This window comes from Salminus brasiliensis (assembly GCF_030463535.1).
Source record: "Salminus brasiliensis chromosome 20 unlocalized genomic scaffold, fSalBra1.hap2 SUPER_20_unloc_4, whole genome shotgun sequence".
Classification (NCBI taxonomy): Eukaryota; Metazoa; Chordata; class Actinopteri; order Characiformes; family Bryconidae; genus Salminus; species Salminus brasiliensis.
In genome coordinates, this window is record NW_027326639.1 from 167,137 (window position 1) to 189,527 (window position 22,391).

General features: G+C 46.3%; 1 protein-coding gene across 1 annotated transcript in view; it reads right to left on the reverse strand.

The window, feature by feature from the left end:
- Positions 1–22,039, reverse strand: part of LOC140548779 (nipped-B-like protein A) — a gene marked incomplete at its 5' end in the record, with an annotated part of 66,317 nt that extends 44,278 nt beyond the window's left edge. The window contains 10 exon segments of the mRNA XM_072671933.1: positions 3,567–3,718; positions 3,832–4,063; positions 4,161–4,247; positions 11,963–12,063; positions 18,930–19,019; positions 20,326–20,340; positions 20,343–20,396; positions 21,863–21,938; positions 21,941–22,006; positions 22,008–22,039. Of these exon segments, the coding sequence (XP_072528034.1) occupies positions 3,567–3,718; positions 3,832–4,063; positions 4,161–4,247; positions 11,963–12,063; positions 18,930–19,019; positions 20,326–20,340; positions 20,343–20,396; positions 21,863–21,938; positions 21,941–22,006; positions 22,008–22,039 (905 nt within the window).
- Positions 22,040–22,391: the final 352 nt, after the last annotated feature.

Genomic DNA, 22,391 nt, shown 5'->3' on the forward strand with positions numbered 1-22,391 from the left:
ACTGAGAGAGAGAACTGATAGAGAGAGAACTGAGAGAGAGAGAGAACTGAGAGAGAGAACTGAGAGAGAGAGACAGAGAGAGAACAGAGAGAGAACTGATAGAGAGACAGAGAGAGAACTGAGAGAGAGAGAACTGATAGAGAGAGAACTGAGAGAGAGAGAGAACTGAGAGAGAGAGAGAGAACTGAGAGAGAGAGAGAGAGAGAGAGAACTGGGAGAGAGAGAACTGAGAGAGAGAGAGAACTGAGAGAGAGAGACAGAGAGAGAACAGAGAGAGAACTGATAGAGAGACAGAGAGAGACAGAGAGAGAGAACTGAGAGAGAGAGAACTGATAGAGAGACAGAGAGAGAGAGAACTGAGAGAGAGAGAGAACTGAGAGAGAGAGAACTGATAGAGAGACAGAGAGAGAGAGAGAACTGAGAGAGAGAGAACTGATAGAGAGACAGAGAGAGAGAGAACTGAGAGAGAACTGATAGAGAGACAGAGAGAGAGAGAGAACTGAGAGAGAGAGAGAACTGATAGAGAGAACTGATAGAGAGAACTGAGAGAGAGAGACAGAGAGAGAGAGAACTGGGAGAGAACTGATAGAGAGACAGAGAGAGAGAGAGAACTGAGAGAGAGAGAGAACTGATAGAGAGAACTGATAGAGAGAACTGAGAGAGAGAGACAGAGAGAGAGAGAACTGGGAGAGAGAGAACTGATAGAGAGAGAGACAGAGAGAGAACTGAGAGAGAGACAGAGAGAGAGAACTGAGAGAGAGAGAGAACTGATAGAGAGAACTGATAGAGAGAGAACTGAGAGAGAGAGAGAGAGAGAGAGAACTGAGAGAGAGAGACAGAGAGAGAACTGATAGAGAGAACTGAGAGAGAGAGAACTGAGAGAGAGAACTGATAGAGAGAGAACTGAGAGAGAGACAGAGAGAACTGAGAGAGAGAGAGACAGAGAGAGAACTGATAGAGAGAACTGAGAGAGAGAGAGAGAGAGAGAGAGAACTGAGAGAGAGAGAGAGAACTGAGAGAGAGAGAGACAGAGAGAGAACTGATAGAGAGAACTGAGAGAGAGAGACAGAGAGAGAACTGATAGAGAGAGAACTGAGAGAGAGAGAGAGAGAGAGAGAGAGAACTGAGAGAGAGAGAGAGAACTGAGAGAGAGAGAGACAGAGAGAGAACTGATAGAGAGAACTGAGAGAGAGAGAACTGATAGAGAGAACTGATAGAGAGAGACAGAGAGAGAACTGATAGAGAGAGAACTGAGAGAGAGAGAGAGAGAGAGAGAACTGAGAGAGAGAGAGAGAACTGAGAGAGAGAGAGACAGAGAGAGAACTGATAGAGAGAACTGAGAGAGAGAGAACTGAGAGAGAGAACTGATAGAGAGAGAACTGAGAGAGAGAGAGAGAGAGAGAGAGAGAACTGAGAGAGAGAGAGACAGAGAGAGAACTGATAGAGAGAACTGAGAGAGAGAGAACTGAGAGAGAGAGACAGAGAGAGAACAGAGAGAGAGAGAACTGGGAGAGAGAGAGACAGAGAGAGAACAGAGAGAGAACTGATAGAGAGACAGAGAGAGAGAGAACTGAGAGAGAGAGAGAACTGGGAGAGAGAGAACTGATAGAGAGAGAGACAGAGAGAGAGAGAACTGATAGAGAGAGAGACAGAGAGAGAGAGAACTGATAGAGAGAGAGAACTGGGAGAGAGAGAACTGATAGAGAGAGAGACAGAGAGAGAACTGATAGAGAGAGAGAACTGGGAGAGAGAGAACTGATAGAGAGAGAGAACTGGGAGAGAGAGAACTGATAGAGAGAGAGAACTGGGAGAGAGAGAACTGATAGAGAGAGAGACAGAGAGAGAACTGATAGAGAGAGAGAACTGGGAGAGAGAGAACTGAGAGAGAGAGAGAACTGGGAGAGAGAGAACTGATAGAGAGAGAGAACTGGGAGAGAGAGAACTGATAGAGAGAGAGAACTGGGAGAGAGAGAACTGATAGAGAGAGAGAACTGATAGAGAGAGAGAACTGGGAGAGAGAGAACTGGGAGAGAGAGAACTGATAGAGAGAGAGAACTGGGAGAGAGAGAACTGATAGAGAGAGAGAACTGATAGAGAGAGAGAACTGGGAGAGAGAGAACTGATAGAGAGAGAGACAGAGAGAGAACTGAGAGAGAGAGAGAACTGGGAGAGAGAGAACTGATAGAGAGAGAGAACTGATAGAGAGAGAGAACTGGGAGAGAGAGAACTGATAGAGAGAGAGAACTGATAGAGAGAGAGAACTGGGAGAGAGAGAACTGATAGAGAGAGAGACAGAGAGAGAACTGATAGAGAGAGAGACAGAGAGAGAACTGAGAGAGAGAACTGAGACAGAGAGAGAACTGATAGAGAGAGAGATAGAGAGAGAGAGAACTGGGAGAGAGAGAGACAGAGAGAGAACAGAGAGAGAACTGGGAGAGAGAGAGACAGAGAGAGAACAGAGAGAGAACTGATAGAGAGAGAGACAGAGAGAGAGAGAACTGATAGAGAGAGAGACAGAGAGAGAGAGAACTGATAGAGAGAGAGAACTGGGAGAGAGAGAACTGATAGAGAGAGAGACAGAGAGAGAGAGAACTGATAGAGAGAGAGACAGAGAGAGAACTGAGAGAGAGAGAGAACTGGGAGAGAGAGAACTGATAGAGAGAGAGAACTGGGAGAGAGAGAACTGATAGAGAGAGAGAACTGGGAGAGAGAGAACTGATAGAGAGAACTGATAGAGAGAGAACTGAGAGAGAGAGAGAGAACTGAGAGAGAGAGAGACAGAGAGAGAACTGATAGAGAGAGAACTGAGAGAGAGAGAGACAGAGAGAGAACTGATAGAGAGAACTGAGAGAGAGAGAACTGAGAGAGAGAGAACTGAGAGAGAGAGAGACAGAGAGAGAACTGATAGAGAGAACTGAGAGAGAGAGAACTGAGAGAGAGAGAACTGAGAGAGAGAGAGACAGAGAGAGAACTGATAGAGAGAACTGAGAGAGAGAGAACTGAGAGAGAGAACTGAGAGAGAGAACTGAGAGAGAGAGACAGAGAGAGAACAGAGAGAGAACTGATAGAGAGAGAACTGAGAGAGAGAACTGAGAGAGAGAGACAGAGAGAGAACAGAGAGAGAACTGATAGAGAGAGAACTGAGAGAGAGAACTGAGAGAGAGAGACAGAGAGAGAACAGAGAGAGAACTGATAGAGAGACAGAGAGAGAGAGAACTGGGAGAGAGAGAGACAGAGAGAGAACAGAGAGAGAACTGATAGAGAGACAGAGAGAGAGAGAACTGAGAGAGAGAGAACTGGGAGAGAGAGAACTGATAGAGAGAGAGACAGAGAGAGAGAGAACTGATAGAGAGAGAGACAGAGAGAGAACTGAGAGAGAGAGAGAACTGGGAGAGAGAGAACTGGGAGAGAGAGAACTGGGAGAGAGAGAACTGATAGAGAGAGAGAACTGATAGAGAGAGAGAACTGAGAGAGAGAGAACTGGGAGAGAGAGAACTGGGAGAGAGAGAGACAGAGAGAGAACTGAGAGAGAGAACTGAGACAGAGAGAGAGTAAAGCAGTGGAACCTGAAGAATGGTGGTATCGGTCATCAGCTGGATCTCCAGGAGCTCGGAGATGTTGCTGACCACGTCACACACTTTATTATACAGCATGACGATCACCCTCTGCTTAGTGGTGGAGCACTTAGCACGCTTAGCCCTGGAGCTCAGCAGGGAGCCTGGGGGGAGAGTGAGGGGGGGGGAGAGAGTGAGTGTCCTACTGGAGCGTTTTCCATTAAGGAAACCTGACCCCCAGTAAGGGAGGTGTCCAGAAGACGCTGCGGCTGCTGACCTCCTTTGGGGTCGGTGCGGTAGACGGGGTCGTACTGGGGGTACAGCGTGTTCTGCAGGTGGAACTTGGTGTACTGCAGCAGTCTCTCGATCACGTCCTCGATGTACACGGCCTTGGGCATGTGAGCAGAGGTCATGACGTTCAGAGCGGTCAGGCAGGCGTCCGCAGACTTGGTCACTCGCTCCATGATCAGATCACGCCATAAGCGCTCTTCGTCTTCGCCGTCGTTCTCCTGAGAGAGGAGGAGGAGGAGGAGGGGGGGGGGGGTCAGTGACTGAGTGCAGGCTGTGCTGGGGCAGAGTGGGCTGTGTGTGATGGGGAAGTCTTACAGGGCTCATGAGAGTGGAGAGACTGGCTCCGTCCAGGATGTTCTTCTCCAGGATGTTCAGCAGCTTCACCAGCCTATCAGAGGGAATCTGAACACAGACACAGAGATCACAGAGATCAGAGACACAGAGGTCAGAGACACAGAGGTCAGAGATCAGAGACACAGAGGTCAGAGACACAGAGATCACAGAGATCAGAGACACAGAGGTCAGAGACACAGAGGTCAGAGATCAGAGACACAGAGGTCAGAGACACAGAGATCAGAGACACAGAGGTCAGAGATCAGAGACACAGAGATCAGAGACACAGAGGTCAGAGATCAGAGACACAGATCAGAGACACAGAGATCAGAGGTCAGAGACACAGAGGTCAGAGATCAGAGACACAGAGATCAGAGACACAGAGGTCAGAGATCAGACACACAGAGGTCAGAGACACAGAGGTCAGAGGTCAGAGACACAGAGATCAGAGACACAGATCAGAGACACAGAGATCAGAGACACAGAGGTCAGAGATCAGAGACACAGAGGTCAGAGACACAGAGATCAGAGACACAGAGGTCAGAGACACAGAGATCAGAGACACAGAGGTCAGAGATCAGAGACACAGACGTCAGAGACACAGAGGTCAGAGACACAGAGGTCAGAGATCAGAGACACAGAGGTCAGAGATCAGAGACACAGAGATCAGAGACACAGAGGTCAGAGATCAGAGACACAGATCAGAGACACAGAGATCAGAGACACAGAGATCAGAGACACAGAGATCAGAGGTCAGAGACACAGAGGTCAGAGATCAGAGACACAGAGATCAGAGACACAGAGGTCAGAGACACAGAGGTCAGAGATCAGACACACAGAGGTCAGAGACACAGAGGTCAGACACACAGAGGTCAGAGACACAGAGATCAGAGATACAGAGGTCAGAGACACAGAGGTCAGAGATCAGAGACACAGAGGTCAGAGACACAGAGATCAGAGACACAGAGGTCAGAGACACAGAGGTCAGAGATCAGAGACACAGAGGTCAGAGACACAGAGGTCAGAGATCAGAGACACAGAGGTCAGAGACACCGAGACCAGAGATCAGAGACACAGAGATCAGAGACACAGAGGTCAGAGATCAGAGACACAGAGATCAGAGGTCAGAGACACAGAGATCAGAGACACAGAGATCAGAGACACAGAGGTCAGAGACACAGATATCAGAGATCAGAGACACAGAGGTCAGAGATACAGAGGTCAGAGACACAGAGGTCAGAGATCAGACACACAGAGGTCAGAGATCAGAGACACAGAGGTCAGAGACACAGAGGTCAGAGACACAGAGGTCAGAGATCAGAGACACAGAGATCAGAGACACAGAGGTCAGAGGTCAGAGACACAGAGGTCAGAGACACAGAGGTCAGAGACTCAGAGGTCAGAGATACAGAGACACAGAGGTCAGAGACACAGAGGTCAGAGATCAGAGACACAGAGGTCAGAGATCAGAGACAGAGATCAGAGACACAGAGGTCAGAGACACAGAGGTCAGAGACACAGAGGTCAGAGATCAGAGACACAGAGGTCAGAGACACAGAGGTCAGAGATCAGAGATCAGAGACACAGAGGTCAGAGACACAGAGGTCAGAGATCAGAGACACAGAGATCAGAGATCAGAGACAAAGAGGTCAGAGACACAGAGGTCAGAGACAGATATCAGAGATCAGAGACACAGAGATCAGAGATCAGAGACAAAGAGGTCAGAGACACAGAGGTCAGAGACAGATATCAGAGATCAGAGACACAGAGGTCAGAGACACAGATCAGAGACACAGAGGTCAGAGACACAGAGGTCAGAGATCAGACACACAGAGGTCAGAGATCAGAGACACAGAGGTCAGACACACAGAGATCAGAGACAGAGATCAGAGACACAGAGGTCAGAGATACAGAGGTCAGAGACACAGAGGTCAGAGATCAGAGACACAGAGATCAGAGACACAGAGATCAGACACACAGAGGTCAGAGACACAGAGGTCAGAGACACAGAGATCAGAGACACAGAGGTCAGAGATACAGAGACACAGAGGTCAGAGACACAGAGGTCAGAGACACAGAGGTCAGAGATCAGAGACACAGAGGTCAGAGATCAGAGACAGAGATCAGAGACACAGAGGTCAGAGACACAGAGGTCAGAGACACAGAGGTCAGAGACTCAGAGATCAGAGACACAGAGGTCAGAGATACAGAGACACAGAGGTCAGAGACACAGAGGTCAGAGATCAGAGACACAGAGGTCAGAGATCAGAGACAGAGATCAGAGACACAGAGGTCAGAGATCAGAGACAGAGGTCAGAGACACAGAGGTCAGAGACACAGAGGTCAGAGATCAGAGACACAGAGGTCAGAGATCAGAGACACAGAGGTCAGAGACACAGAGGTCAGAGATCAGAGATCAGAGACACAGAGGTCAGAGACACAGAGGTCAGAGATCAGAGACACAGAGATCAGAGATCAGAGACACAGAGGTCAGAGACAGATATCAGAGATCAGAGACACAGAGATCAGAGATCAGAGACAAAGAGGTCAGAGACACAGAGGTCAGAGACAGATATCAGAGATCAGAGACACAGAGGTCAGAGACACAGATCAGAGACACAGAGGTCAGAGACACAGAGGTCAGAGATCAGACACACAGAGGTCAGAGATCAGAGACACAGAGATCAGACACACAGAGATCAGAGACAGAGATCAGAGACACAGAGATCAGAGACACAGAGATCAGAGACACAGAGGTCAGAGATCAGAGACACAGAGATCAGAGACACAGAGGTCAGAGACACAGAGGTCAGAGATCAGAGACACAGAGGTCAGAGACACAGAGGTCAGAGATCAGAGACACAGAGATCAGAGATCAGAGACAAAGAGGTCAGAGACACAGAGGTCAGAGACAGATATCAGAGATCAGAGACACAGAGATCAGAGACAAAGAGGTCAGAGACACAGAGGTCAGAGACAGATATCAGAGATCAGAGACACAGAGGTCAGAGACACAGATCAGAGACACAGAGGTCAGAGACACAGAGGTCAGAGATCAGACACACAGAGGTCAGAGATCAGAGACACAGAGATCAGACACACAGAGATCAGAGACAGAGATCAGAGACACAGAGATCAGAGACACAGAGGTCAGAGATACAGAGATCAGAGACACAGAGGTCAGAGATCAGACACACAGAGGTCAGAGATCAGAGACACAGAGGTCAGAGACACAGAGGTCAGAGACACAGAGGTCAGAGATCAGAGACACAGAGATCAGAGACACAGAGATCAGAGACACAGAGATCAGACACACAGAGGTCAGAGGTCAGAGACACAGAGGTCAGAGACACAGAGGTCAGAGACTCAGAGATCAGAGACACAGAGGTCAGAGATACAGAGACACAGAGGTCAGAGACACAGAGGTCAGAGATCAGAGACACAGAGGTCAGAGATCAGAGACAGAGATCAGAGACACAGAGGTCAGAGATCAGAGACAGAGGTCAGAGACACAGAGGTCAGAGACACAGAGGTCAGAGATCAGAGACACAGAGGTCAGAGATCAGAGACACAGAGGTCAGAGACACAGAGGTCAGAGATCAGAGATCAGAGACACAGAGGTCAGAGACACAGAGGTCAGAGATCAGAGACACAGAGATCAGAGATCAGAGACAAAGAGGTCAGAGACACAGAGGTCAGAGACAGATATCAGAGATCAGAGACACAGAGATCAGAGATCAGAGACAAAGAGGTCAGAGACACAGAGGTCAGAGACAGATATCAGAGATCAGAGACACAGAGGTCAGAGACACAGATCAGAGACACAGAGGTCAGAGACACAGAGGTCAGAGATCAGACACACAGAGGTCAGAGATCAGAGACACAGAGATCAGACACACAGAGATCAGAGACAGAGATCAGAGACACAGAGATCAGAGACACAGAGATCAGAGACACAGAGGTCAGAGATCAGAGACACAGAGGTCAGAGACACAGAGGTCAGAGACACAGATATCAGAGACACAGATATCAGAGACACAGAGGTCAGAGACACAGAGATCAGAGACACAGAGATCAGAGACACAGAGGTCAGAGATCAGAGACACAGAGGTCAGAGACACAGAGGTCAGAAATCAGAGACAGAGGTCAGAGATCAGAGACACAGAGATCAGAGGAGCAGGTAAAACTAAAACGGGACATGGAGACGAGTGTGTTTCGCTGGACAGCATTGATATGGACTGTGTGGACCAGGGGAGGAAATTTGGTCATCCTTCTGAGGGGAGCCCGGACTGAATTCAGCAGCTGCCCTCTGCCGTCTATCGTGAGTGAGATTAGAGTCAGAGAGTGAGATTAGAGTAAGCGAGTGAGATTAGAGTAAGCGAGTGAGTCAGAGAGTGAGACTAGAGTCAGTGAGTGAGAGAGTCAGTGAGTGAGATTAGTGTCAGGGAGTGAGATTAGAGTAAGAGAGTGAGATTAGTGTCAGTGAGTGAGATTAGAGTAAGCGAGTGAGATTAGAGTAAGCGAGTGAGATTAGTGTCAGTGAGTGAGTCAGAGAGTGACAGAGTCAGGGAGTGAGATTAGAGTCAGTGAGTGAGATTAGAGTAAGCGAGTGAGATTAGTGTCAGTGAGTGAGTCAGAGACTGACATCAGAGTCAGGGAGTGAGATTAGAGTAAGTGAGTGAGATTAGAGTCAGGGAGTGAGATTAGAGTCAGGGAGTGAGATTAGAGTCAGGGAGTGAGATTAGAGTCAGGGAGTGAGTCAGGGAGTGAGATTAGAGTCAGGGAGTGAGATTAGAATAAGCGAGTGAGATTAGAGTAAGCGAGTGAGATTAGAGTAAGCGAGTGAGATTAGAGTCAGGGAGTGAGATTAGAGTCAGGGAGTGAGTCAGAGAGTGAGATTAGAGTAAGGGAGTGAGATTAGAGTCAGGGAGTGAGATTAGAATAAGCGAGTGAGTCAGAGAGTGAGATTAGAATAAGAGAGTGAGATTAGAGTAAGCGAGTGAGTCAAAGAGTGAGACTAGAGTCAGTGAGTGAGATTAGAGTCAGTGAGAGATTAGAGTTAGGGAGTGAGATTAGAGTCAGGGAGTGAGATTAGAGTAAGCGAGTGAGATTAGAGTAAGCGAGTGAGATTAGAGTCAGGGAGTGAGTCAGAGAGTGAGATTAGAATAAGAGAGTGAGATTAGAGTCAAAGAGTGACATTAGAATAAGCGAGTGAGTCAGAGAGTGAGACTAGAGTCAGTGAGTGAGAGAGTCAGTGAGTGAGATTAGTGTCAGTGAGTGAGATTAGAGTCAGGGAGTGAGATTAGAGTCAGGAAGTGAGATTAGAGTCAGGGAGTGAGATTAGAGTAAGCGAGTGAGATTAGAATAAGCGAGTGAGATTAGAGTAAGCGAGTGAGATTAGAGTAAGCGAGTGAGATTAGTGTCAGGGAGTGAGATTAGAATAAGCGAGTGAGTCAGAGAGTGAGACTAGAGTCAGTGAGTGAGAGTCAGTGAGTGAGATTAGTGTCAGGGAGTGAGATTAGAGTTAGGGAGTGAGATTAGAGTCAGGGAGTGAGATTAGAGTAAGCGAGTGAGATTAGAGTCAGTCAGTGAGATTAGAGTAAGTGAGTGAGATTAGTGTGAGTGAGATTAGAGTCAGAGAGTGAGATTAGAGTCAGAGAGTGAGATTAGAGTAAGCGAGTGAGATTAGAGTAAGCGAGTGAGTCAGAGAGTGAGACTAGAGTCAGTGAGTGAGAGAGTCAGTGAGTGAGATTAGTGTCAGGGAGTGAGATTAGAGTCAGTGAGTGAGATTAGAGTCAGAGAGTGAGATTAGAGTAAGCGAGTGAGATTAGAGTAAGCAAGTGAGTCAGAGAGTGAGACTAGAGTCAGTGAGTGAGACTAGAGTCAGTGAGTGAGATTAGTGTCAGGGAGTGAGATTAGAGTAAGAGAGTGAGATTAGTGTCAGTGAGTGAGATTAGAGTAAGCGAGTGAGATTAGAGTAAGCGAGTGAGATTAGAGTAAGCGAGTGAGTCAGAGAGTGACAGAGTCAGGGAGTGAGATTAGAGTCAGTGAGTGAGATTAGAGTAAGCGAGTGAGATTAGTGTCAGTGAGTGAGTCAGAGACTGACATCAGAGTCAGTGAGTGAGATTAGAGTGAGTGAGATTAGAGTAAGCGAGTGAGATTAGAGTAAGCGAGTGAGATTAGAGTAAGCGAGTGAGATTAGAGTCAAGGAGTGAGATTAGAGTCAGGGAGTGAGTCAGGGAGTGAGATTAGAGTCAGGGAGTGAGATTAGAATAAGCGAGTAAGATTAGAGTAAGCGAGTGAGATTAGAGTCAGGGAGTGAGATTAGAATCAGGGAGTGAGATTAGAGTCAGGGAGTGAGTCAGAGAGTGAGATTAGAGTAAGGGAGTGAGATTAGAGTCAGGGAGTGAGATTAGAATAAGCGAGTGAGTCAGAGAGTGAGACTAGAGTCAGTGAGTGAGAGAGTCAGTGAGTGAGATTAGAGTCAGGGAGTGAGATTAGAGTCAGGGAGTGAGATTAGAGTCAGGAAGTGAAATTAGAGTCAGGGAGTGAGATTAGAGTAAGCAAGTGAGATTAGAGTCAGGGAGTGAGATTAAAGTCAGGGAGTGAGATTAGAGTCAGGGAGTGAAATTAGAGTCAGGGAGTGAAATTAGAGTCAGGGAGTGAGATTAGAGTCAGGGAGTGAGATTAGAATAAGCAAGTGAGATTAGAATAAGCGAGTGAGATTAGTGTCAGTGAGTGAGATTAGTGTCAGTGAGTGAGATTAGAGTTAGGGAGTGAGATTAGAGTCAGTGAGTGAGATTAGTGTCAGTGAGTGAGTCAGAGACTGACATCAGAGTCAGGGAGTGAGATTAGAGTTAGGGAGTGAGATTAGAGTAAGCGAGTGAGTCAAAGAGTGAGACTAGAGTCAGTGAGTGAGATTAGAGTCAGTGAGTGAGATTAGAGTTAGGGAGTGAGATTAGAGTTAGGGAGTGAGATTAGAGTCAAAGAGTGATATTAGAATAAGCGAGTGAGTCAGAGAGTGAGACTAGAGTCAGTGAGTGAGAGAGTCAGTGAGTGAGATTAGTGTCAGGGAGTGAGATTAGAGTCAGGGAGTGAGATTAGAGTTAGGAAGTGAGATTAGAGTCAGGGAGTGAGATTAGAGTAAGCGAGTGAGATTAGTGTCAGGGAGTGAGATTAGAATAAGCGAGTGAGTCAGAGAGTGAGACTAGAGTCAGTGAGTGAGAGTCAGTGAGTGAGATTAGTGTCAGGGAGTGAGATTAGAGTTAGGGAGTGAGATTAGAGTCAGGGAGTGAGATTAGAGTAAGCGAGTGAGATTAGAGTCAGTCAGTGAGATTAGAGTCAGTCAGTGAGATTAGAGTAAGTGAGTGAGATTAGTGTGAGTGAGATTAGAGTCAGTAAGTGAGATTAGAGTCAGGGAGTGAGATTAGAATAAGCGAGTGAGATTAGAGTAAGCGAGTGAGATTAGAGTCAGTCAGTGAGATTAGAATAAGTGAGTGAGATTAGTGAGTGAGATTAGAGTCAGTGAGTGAGTCAGTGTGTGAGATTAGAGTCAGTGAGTGAGATTAGTGTAAGTCAGTGAGATTAGTGTCAGTCAGTGAGATTAGAGTCAGTCAGTGAGATTAGTGTCAGTCAGTGAGATTAGTGAGTGAGATTAGAGTCAGTGAGTGAGTCAGTGTTTGAGATTAGAGTCAGTGAGGAGCTCTGAGCTCTGGGCTGATATGCAGCTGTACGTGAGCGCTGCAGGAGGCCAGGCTGGAATCCGCTGCAGTGCTGCTTCTCACCCTGTCTGTGATGCCCATGGCCTTTATCTTCGCCGACTCACTGCCCAGCTCGCTCAGCTGCTGCTTCCCCAACAGCAGCTCCTGAGGAATCTCATCGTCGTCTGCGCACACACACACACACACAGACACACACACACACACACACCTGTCAGTCTAAACACATTTCCACACAACAACGCTGCTATACGAGCGTTACCTACTATACTCTAATCCTAACCCCGCTATACGAGCGTTAACTACTATACTCTAATCCTAACCCCGCTATACGAGCGTTAACTACTATACTCTAATCCTAACCCCGCTATACGAGCGTTAACTACTATACTCTAATCCTAACCCCGCTATACGAGCGTTAACTACTATACTCTAATCCTAACCCCGCTATACGAGCGTTAACTACTATACTCTAATCCTAACCCCGCTATACGAGCGTTAACTACTATACTCTAATCCTAACCCCGCTATACGAGCGTTAACTACTATACTCTAATCCTAACCCCGCTATACGAGCGTTACCTACTATACTCTAATCCTAACCCCGCTATACGAGCGTTACCTACTATACTCTAATCCTAACCCCGCTATACGAGCGTTAACTACTATACTCTAATCCTAACCCCGCTATACGAGCGTTACCTACTATACTCTAATCCTAACCCCGCTATACGAGCGTTACCTACTATACTCTAATCCTAACCCCGCTATACGAGCGTTACCTACTATACTCTAATCCTAACCCCGCTATACGAGCGTTACCTACTATACTCTAATCCTAACCCCGCTATACGAGCGTTAACTACTATACTCTAATCCTAACCCCGCTATACGAGCGTTACCTACTATACTCTAATCCTAACCCCGCTATACGAGCGTTAACTACTATACTCTAATCCTAACCCCGCTATACGAGCGTTACCTACTATACTCTAATCCTAACCCCGCTATACGAGCGTTAACTACTATACTCTAATCCTAACCCCGCTATACGAGCGTTACCTACTATACTCTAATCCTAACCCCGCTATACGAGCGTTAACTACTATACTCTAATCCTAACCCCGCTATACGAGCGTTAACTACTATACTCTAATCCTGACCCCGCTATACGAGCGTTAACTACTATACTCTAATCCTGACCCCGCTATACGAGCGTTACCTACTATACTCTAATCCTAACCCCGCTATACGAGCGTTACCTACTATACTCTAATCCTAACCCCGCTATACGAGCGTTAACTACTATACTCTAATCCTAACCCCGCTATACGAGCGTTACCTACTATACTCTAATCCTAACCCCGCTATACGAGCGTTACCTACTATACTCTAATCCTAACCCCGCTATACGAGCGTTACCTACTATACTCTAATCCTAACCCCGCTATACGAGCGTTAACTACTATACTCTAATCCTAACCCCGCTATACGAGCGTTACCTACTATACTCTAATCCTAACCCCGCTATACGAGCGTTACCTACTATACTCTAATCCTAACCCCGCTATACGAGCGTTAACTACTATACTCTAATCCTAACCCCGCTATACGAGCGTTAACTACTATACTCTAATCCTGACCCCGCTATACGAGCGTTAACTACTATACTCTAATCCTGACCCCGCTATACGAGCGTTACCTACTATACTCTAATCCTGACCCCGCTATACGAGCGTTAACTGATATACTCTAATCCTGACCCCGCTATACGAACGTTAACTACTATACTCTAATCCTGACACCGCTATACGAGCGTTACCTACTATACTCTAATCCTAACCCCGCTATACGAGCGTTACCTACTATACTCTAATCCTAACCCCGCTATACGAGCGTTACCTACTATACTCTAATCCTAACCCCGCTATACGAGCGTTACCTACTATACTCTAATCCTAACCCCGCTATACGAGCGTTAACTACTATACTCTAATCCTAACCCCGCTATACGAGCGTTAACTACTATACTCTAATCCTAACCCCGCTATACGAGCGTTACCTACTATACTCTAATCCTAACCCCGCTATACGAGCGTTAACTACTATACTCTAATCCTAACCCCGCTATACGAGCGTTAACTACTATACTCTAATCCTAACCCCGCTATACGAGCGTTAACTACTATACTCTAATCCTAACCCCGCTATACGAGCGTTACCTACTATACTCTAATCCTAACCCCGCTATACGAGCGTTAACTACTATACTCTAATCCTAACCCCGCTATACGAGCGTTACCTACTATACTCTAATCCTAACCCCGCTATACGAGCGTTACCTACTATACTCTAATCCTAACCCCGCTATACGAGCGTTAACTACTGTACTCTAATCCTAACCCCGCTATACGAGCGTTACCTACTGTACTCTAATCCTAACCCCGCTATACGAGCGTTAACTACTGTACTCTAATCCTAACCCCGCTATACGAGCGTTAACTACTATACTCTAATCCTAACCCCGCTATACGAGCGTTAACTACTATACTCTAATCCTAACCCCGCTATACGAACGTTAACTACTATACTCTAATCCTAACCCCGCTATACGAGCGTTAACTACTATACTCTAATCCTAACCCCGCTATACGAGCGTTAACTGATATACTCTAATCCTAACCCCGCTATACGAGCGTTACCTGATATACTCTAATCCTAACCCCGCTATACGAGCGTTACCTACTATACTCTAATCCTAACCCCGCTATACGAGCGTTAACTACTATACTCTAATCCTAACCCCGCTATACGAGCGTTAACTACTATACTCTAATCCTAACCCCGCTATACGAGCGTTAACTACTATACTCTAATCCTAACCCCGCTATACGAGCGTTACCTACTATACTCTAATCCTAACCCCGCTATACGAGCGTTACCTACTATACTCTAATCCTAACCCCGCTATACGAGCGTTAACTACTATACTCTAATCCTAACCCCGCTATACGAGCGTTACCTACTATACTCTAATCCTAACCCCGCTATACGAGCGTTACCTACTATACTCTAATCCTAACCCCGCTATACGAGCGTTACCTACTATACTCTAATCCTAACCCCGCTATACGAGCGTTAACTACTATACTCTAATCCTAACCCCGCTATACGAGCGTTAACTACTATACTCTAATCCTAACCCCGCTATACGAGCGTTAACTACTATACTCTAATCCTAACCCCGCTATACGAGCGTTACCTACTATACTCTAATCCTAACCCCGCTATACGAGCGTTACCTACTATACTCTAATCCTAACCCCGCTATACGAGCGTTAACTACTATACTCTAATCCTAACCCCGCTATACGAGCGTTAACTACTATACTCTAATCCTAACCCCGCTATACGAGCGTTAACTACTATACTCTAATCCTAACCCCGCTATACGAGCGTTAACTACTATACTCTAATCCTAACCCCGCTATACGAGCGTTAACTACTATACTCTAATCCTAACCCCGCTATACGAGCGTTAACTACTATACTCTAATCCTAACCCCGCTATACGAGCGTTAACTACTATACTCTAATCCTAACCCCGCTATACGAGCGTTAACTACTATACTCTAATCCTAACCCCGCTATACGAGCGTTACCTACTATACTCTAATCCTAACCCCGCTATACGAGCGTTACCTACTATACTCTAATCCTAACCCCGCTATACGAGCGTTACCTACTATACTCTAATCCTAACCCCGCTATACGAGCGTTAACTACTATACTCTAATCCTAACCCCGCTATACGAGCGTTAACTACTATACTCTAATCCTAACCCCGCTATACGAGCGTTACCTACTATACTCTAATCCTAACCCCGCTATACGAGCGTTACCTACTATACTCTAATCCTAACCCCGCTATACGAGCGTTAACTACTATACTCTAATCCTAACCCCGCTATACGAGCGTTAACTACTATACTCTAATCCTAACCCCGCTATACGAGCGTTAACTACTATACTCTAATCCTAACCCCGCTATACGAGCGTTAACTACTATACTCTAATCCTAACCCCGCTATACGAGCGTTAACTACTATACTCTAATCCTAACCCCGCTATACGAGCGTTAACTACTATACTCTAATCCTAACCCCGCTATACGAGCGTTAACTACTATACTCTAATCCTAACCCCGCTATACGAGCGTTACCTACTATACTCTAATCCTAACCCCGCTATACGAGCGTTAACTACTATACTCTAATCCTAACCCCGCTATACGAGCGTTAACTACTATACTCTAATCCTAACCCCGCTATACGAGCGTTAACTGATATACTCTAATCCTAACCCCGCTATACGAGCGTTACCTACTATACTCTAATCCTAACCCCGCTATACGAGCGTTACCTACTATACTCTAATCCTAACCCCGCTATACGAGCGTTAACTACTATACTCTAATCCTAACCCCGCTATACGAGCGTTAACTACTATACTCTAATCCTAACCCCGCTATACGAGCGTTAACTACTATACTCTAATCCTAACCCCGCTATACGAGCGTTACCTACTATACTCTAATCCTAACCCCGCTATACTGCTGTACGAGCGTGAACTGATGTGTGAGTTGAACTTCTGTACGAGTGTGAACTGCCGTACGAGTGTGAACTGCCGTACGAGTGTAAACCGCCGTACGAGTGTGAACCGCCGTACGAGTGTGAACCGCCGTACGAGTGTGAACTGCCGTACGAGTGTGAACTGATGTGTGAGTTGAACTGCTGTACGAGTGTGAACTGCTGTGCAAGTGTTAACTGATATACGAGTGTGAACTTCTGTACGAGTGTGAACTGGTGAGCGAGTGTTAACTGATGTGCGAGTGTGTATTGCTGTACGAGTGTTAAATGATGTGCGAGTGTGAACTGGTGAGTGAGTGTTAACTAATGTGCGATTGTGTACTGCTGTACGAGTGTTAACTGATGTGCGAGTGTGAACTGCTGTACGAGTGTTAGCTGATGTACAAGTTGAACTTCTGTACGAGTGTGAACTGGTGAGCGAGCGTTAACTGATGTGCGAGTGTGAACTGGTGAGCGAGTGTTAACTAATGTGCGATTGTGTACTGCTGTACGAGTGTGAACTGCTGTGCGAGTGTGAACTGCTGTACGAGTGTTAACTGATGTGCGAGTGTTAACTGATGTACGAGTGTTAACTGATGTACGAGTGTTAACTGATGTACGAGTTGAACTGGTGTACGAGTGTGAACAGATGTACGAGTTAAACAGATGTACGAGTGTGAACTGGTGTGCGAGTGTGAACTGGTGTGCGAGTGTAAACTGCTGTACGAGTGTAAACTGCTGTGCGAGTGTGAACTGCTGTACGAGTGTGAACTGCTGTACGAGTGTGAACTGCTGTGCGAGTGTGAACTGCTGTGCGAGTGTAAACTGATGTGCGAGTGTAAACTGCTGTGCGAGTGTGAACTGATGTGCGAGTGTAAACTGATGTACGAGTGTAAACTGATGTGCAAGTGTGAACAGATGTACGAGTTACACTGATGTACGAGTGTGAACTGGTGTGCGAGTGTGAACTGATGTGCGAGTGTAAACTGATGTGCGAGTGTAAACTGATGTACGAGTGTAAACTGATGTACGAGTGTAAACTGCTGTGCGAGTGTAAACTGCTGTGCGAGTGTAAACTGCTGTGCGAGTGTGAACAGATGTACGAGTTAAACTGATGTACGAGTGTGAACTGATGTGCGAGTGTGAACTGATGTGCAAGTGTGAACAGATGTACGAGTTAAACTGATGTACGAGTGTGAACTGGTGTGCGAGTGTAAACTGATGTGCGAGTGTGAACAGATGTACGAGTGTGAACTGGTGTGCGAGTGTGAACTGATGTGCAAGTGTGAACAGATGTACGAGTTAAACTGATGTACGAGTGTAAACTGCTGTGCGAGTGTGAACTGATGTGCGAGTGTGAACTGCTGTGCGAGTGTAAACTGCTGTGCGAGTGTGAACTGATGTGCGAGTGTAAACTGATGTACGAGTGTAAACCGATGTACGAGTGTAAACCGATGTGCGAGTGTAAACTGATGTGCAAGTGTGAACAGATGTACGAGTTACACTGATGTACGAGTGTGAACCGGTGTGCGAGTGTGAACCGATGTGCGAGTGTAAACTGATGTGCGAGTGTAAACTGATGTGCGAGTGTAAACTGATGTACGAGTGTAAACTGCTGTGCGAGTGTAAACTGCTGTGCGAGTGTAAACCGATGTGCGAGTGTGAGGAGATGTACGAGTGTGAACTGATGTACGAGTGTGAACTGATGTGCGAGTGTGAACTGATGTGCAAGTGTGAACAGATGTACGAGTTAAACTGATGTACGAGTGTGAACTGGTGTGCGAGTGTAAACTGATGTGCGAGTGTGAACAGATGTACAAGTTAAACTGATGTACGAGTGTGAACTGCTGTGCGAGTGTGAACTGCTGTGCGAGTGTAAACTGATGTGCGAGTGTAAACTGATGTGCGAGTGTGAACAGATGTACGAGTTAAACTGATGTGCGAGTGTGAACAGATGTACGAGTTACACTGATGTACGAGTGTGAACTGATGTACGAGTGTAAACTGCTGTGCGAGTGTGAACTGATGTACGAGTGTAAACTGCTGTGCGAGTGTGAACTGCTGTGCGAGTGTAAACTGATGTGCGAGTGTGAACAGATGTACGAGTTAAACTGATGTGCGAGTGTGAACAGATGTACGAGTTAAACTGATGTACGAGTGTGAACTGCTGTGCGAGTGTAAACTGCTGTGCGAGTGTAAACTGATGTGCGAGTGTAAACTGCTGTACGAGTGTGTATGAGTATCAGAGTTCATCAGTCTATAATAACGTTCAAAACCAGAGCTCCCCCCGATCACCCTGAGGAATCAGACCACCAGACTGACGCCCCTCACACTCCGACAGTCTGATACCTACACTGCCCCGGACAGGGAGGCCTTCAGAAACACAGGTGTGTGAGTGTGTTTACCCTGAGCAGAGAAGTCCACGTCCTCCAGGTTCTCCAGTATGCTGTCTATACTGCCGCAGAACCTTTTGAAGGTGGAGGAATCCATCATTTCTGCGCGCACACACACACACACACATACATACAGGTGGTTAGGCTTGACTAAAACAATGAGAGTACACAAACACACACACACACACACATACAGGTGGTTAGGCTTGACTAAAACAATGAGAGTACACAAACACACACACACACACATACATACAGGTGGTTAGGCTTGACTGAAACAATGAGAGTACACAAACACACACACACACACACACACACACATACATACAGGTGGTTAGGCTTGACTAAAACAACGAGAGTACACAAACACACACACACACACACATACATACAGGTGGTTAGGCTTGACTGAAACAATGAGAGTACACAAACACACACACACACACACACACACACACACACACATACATACAGGTGGTTAGGCTTGACTGAAACAATGAGAGTACACAAACACACACACACACACACACACACATACATACAGGTGGTTAGGCTTGACTAAAACAATGAGAGTACACAAACACACACACACACACATACATACAGGTGGTTAGGCTTGACTAAAACAATGAGAGTACACAAACACACACACACACACATACATACAGGTGGTTAGGCTTGACTAAAACAACGAGAGTACACAAACACACACACACACACACATACATACAGGTGGTTAGGCTTGACTAAAACAATGAGAGTACACAAACACACACACACATACATACAGGTGGTTAGGCTTGACTGAAACAATGAGAGTACACAAACACACACACACACACATACAGGTGGTTAGGCTTGACTAAAACAACGAGAGTACACAAACACACACACACACACACATACATACAGGTGGTTAGGCTTGACTGAAACAATGAGAGTACACAAACACACACACACACACACACACACACACATACAGGTGGTTAGGCTTGACTAAAACAATGAGAGTACACAAACACACACACACACACATACATACAGGTGGTTAGGCTTGACTGAAACAATGAGAGTACACAAACACACACACACACACACATACAGGTGGTTAGGCTTGACTGAAACAATGAGAGTACACAAACACACACACACACACACACACATACATACAGGTGGTTAGGCTTGACTAAAACAACGAGAGTACACAAACACACACACACACACACATACATACAGGTGGTTAGGCTTGACTGAAACAATGAGAGTACACAAACACACACACACACACACATACATACAGGTGGTTAGGCTTGACTGAAACAATGAGAGTACACAAACACACACACACACACACGCATCGCACCACACACACAGGAAATGGATTGTGTGTAGGGGGGAGGTGTTTTACCCTCAGCTGTGAGTTTGGCTCGTACGCTTTCCTCTTCTTCTCCTTCTCCTTTTTCTTCAGATTACGTGCCACTGCAGCGCACACACACACACACACACCACGCGCACACACACACACACACACGCACACACACACACACACACACACGCACATTTATATTTGCACGCAACTCTATTAATGGGGGCGCTCTATACTGCTCTATAATGATCATATGATCCACACGTTCATTCTGATAGACTGTAATACACTACAGGAAGCATAGGGGGCGCTCTATAATGCTCTATAATGATCATATGATCCACACGTTCATTCTGATAGACTGTAATACACTACAGGAAGCGTAGGGGGCGCTCTATAATGCTCATATGATCCACACGCTCATTCTGCCAGACTGTAATACACTACAGGAAGCATAGGGGGCGCTCTATAATGCTCTATAATGATCATATGATCCACACGTTCATTCTGATAGACTGTAATACACTACAGGAAGCATAGGGGGCGCTCTATAATGCTCTATAATGATCATATGATCCACACGCTCATTCTGACAGACTGTAATACACTACAGGAAGCGTAGGGGGCGCTCTATAATGCTCTATAATGATCATATGATCCACACGTTCATTCTGATAGACTGTAATACACTACAGGAAGCATAGGGGGCGCTCTATAATGCTCTATAATGTTCATATGATCCACACACTCATTCTGACAGACTGTAATACACTACAGGAAGCGTAGGGGGCGCTCTATAATGCTCTATAATGATCATATGATCCACACACTCATTCTAACAGACTGTAATACACTACAGGAAGCGTAGGGGGCGCTCTATAATGCTCTATAATGATCATATGATCCACACGCTCATTCTGACAGACTGTAATACACTACAGGAAGCGTAGGGGGCGCTCTATAATGCTCTATAATGATCATATGATCCACACGCTCATTCTGACAGACTGTAATACACTATAGGAAGCGTAGGGGGCGCTCTATAATGCTCTATAATGATCATATGATCCACACACTCATTCTAACAGACTGTAATACACTACAGGAAGCGTAGGGGGCGCTCTATAATGCTCTATAATGATCATATGATCCACACACTCATTCTGATAGACTGTAATACACTACAGGAAGCATAGGGGGCGCTCTATACTGCTCTATAATGATCATATGATCCACACGCTCATTCTGACAGACTGTAATACACTACAGGAAGCGTAGGGAGCGCTCTATAATGCTCTATAATGATCATATGATCCACACGTTCATTCTGATAGACTGTAATACACTACAGGAAGCGTAGGGGGCGCTCTATACTGCTCTATAATGCTCATATGATCCACACGCTCATTCTGACAGACTGTAATACACTACAGGAAGCGTAGGGGGCGCTCTATAATGCTCTATAATGTTCATATGATCCACACGCTCATTCTGACAGACTGTAATACACTACAGGAAGCGTAGGAGGCGCTCTATAATGTTCATATGATCAGCTGATTTTGACTGCCTCTTAACTGACCTTCACTGAGGCTGGGTGGGGGAGAGTCGTCCTCAGAGTCATCGTAGCGGCCGCCCCTCCCCTTGCGGCCGTCTTGGAATCCGGGCCGCCTCGTCGATGGTCTCCAGAGTTTCGCCTGTCTCTCTCCTCGTACTCCCATGTACGGGTCACGGTCCTTCTTCTGTCGCTTACGCGCAGCTGGCACGCGCACACACACACACACACACACACACACACACACACAGTCATCACAGGGACCATGCTATTACACTCCTCATGTGTCAAATATATAAAGGCACAGATCTCACATTTGTGTGAGATGTGTGTTCATAAACGCTACATATGCTATCTGTCCAAATATTTGTGGACACCCCTTCTAATGAATGCATTTTGTTACTTTAAGCTGCACCCGTTGCTGACACAGATGTGCAAATGCACACACACACAGCTTGTCTAGTCCCTGTAGAGAAGAAGAACTGCCAATAGAATAGGACTCTCTGGAGCAGATCAACATCATGACCCTATTGGCTCCATGCTGCCTAATGCCAGG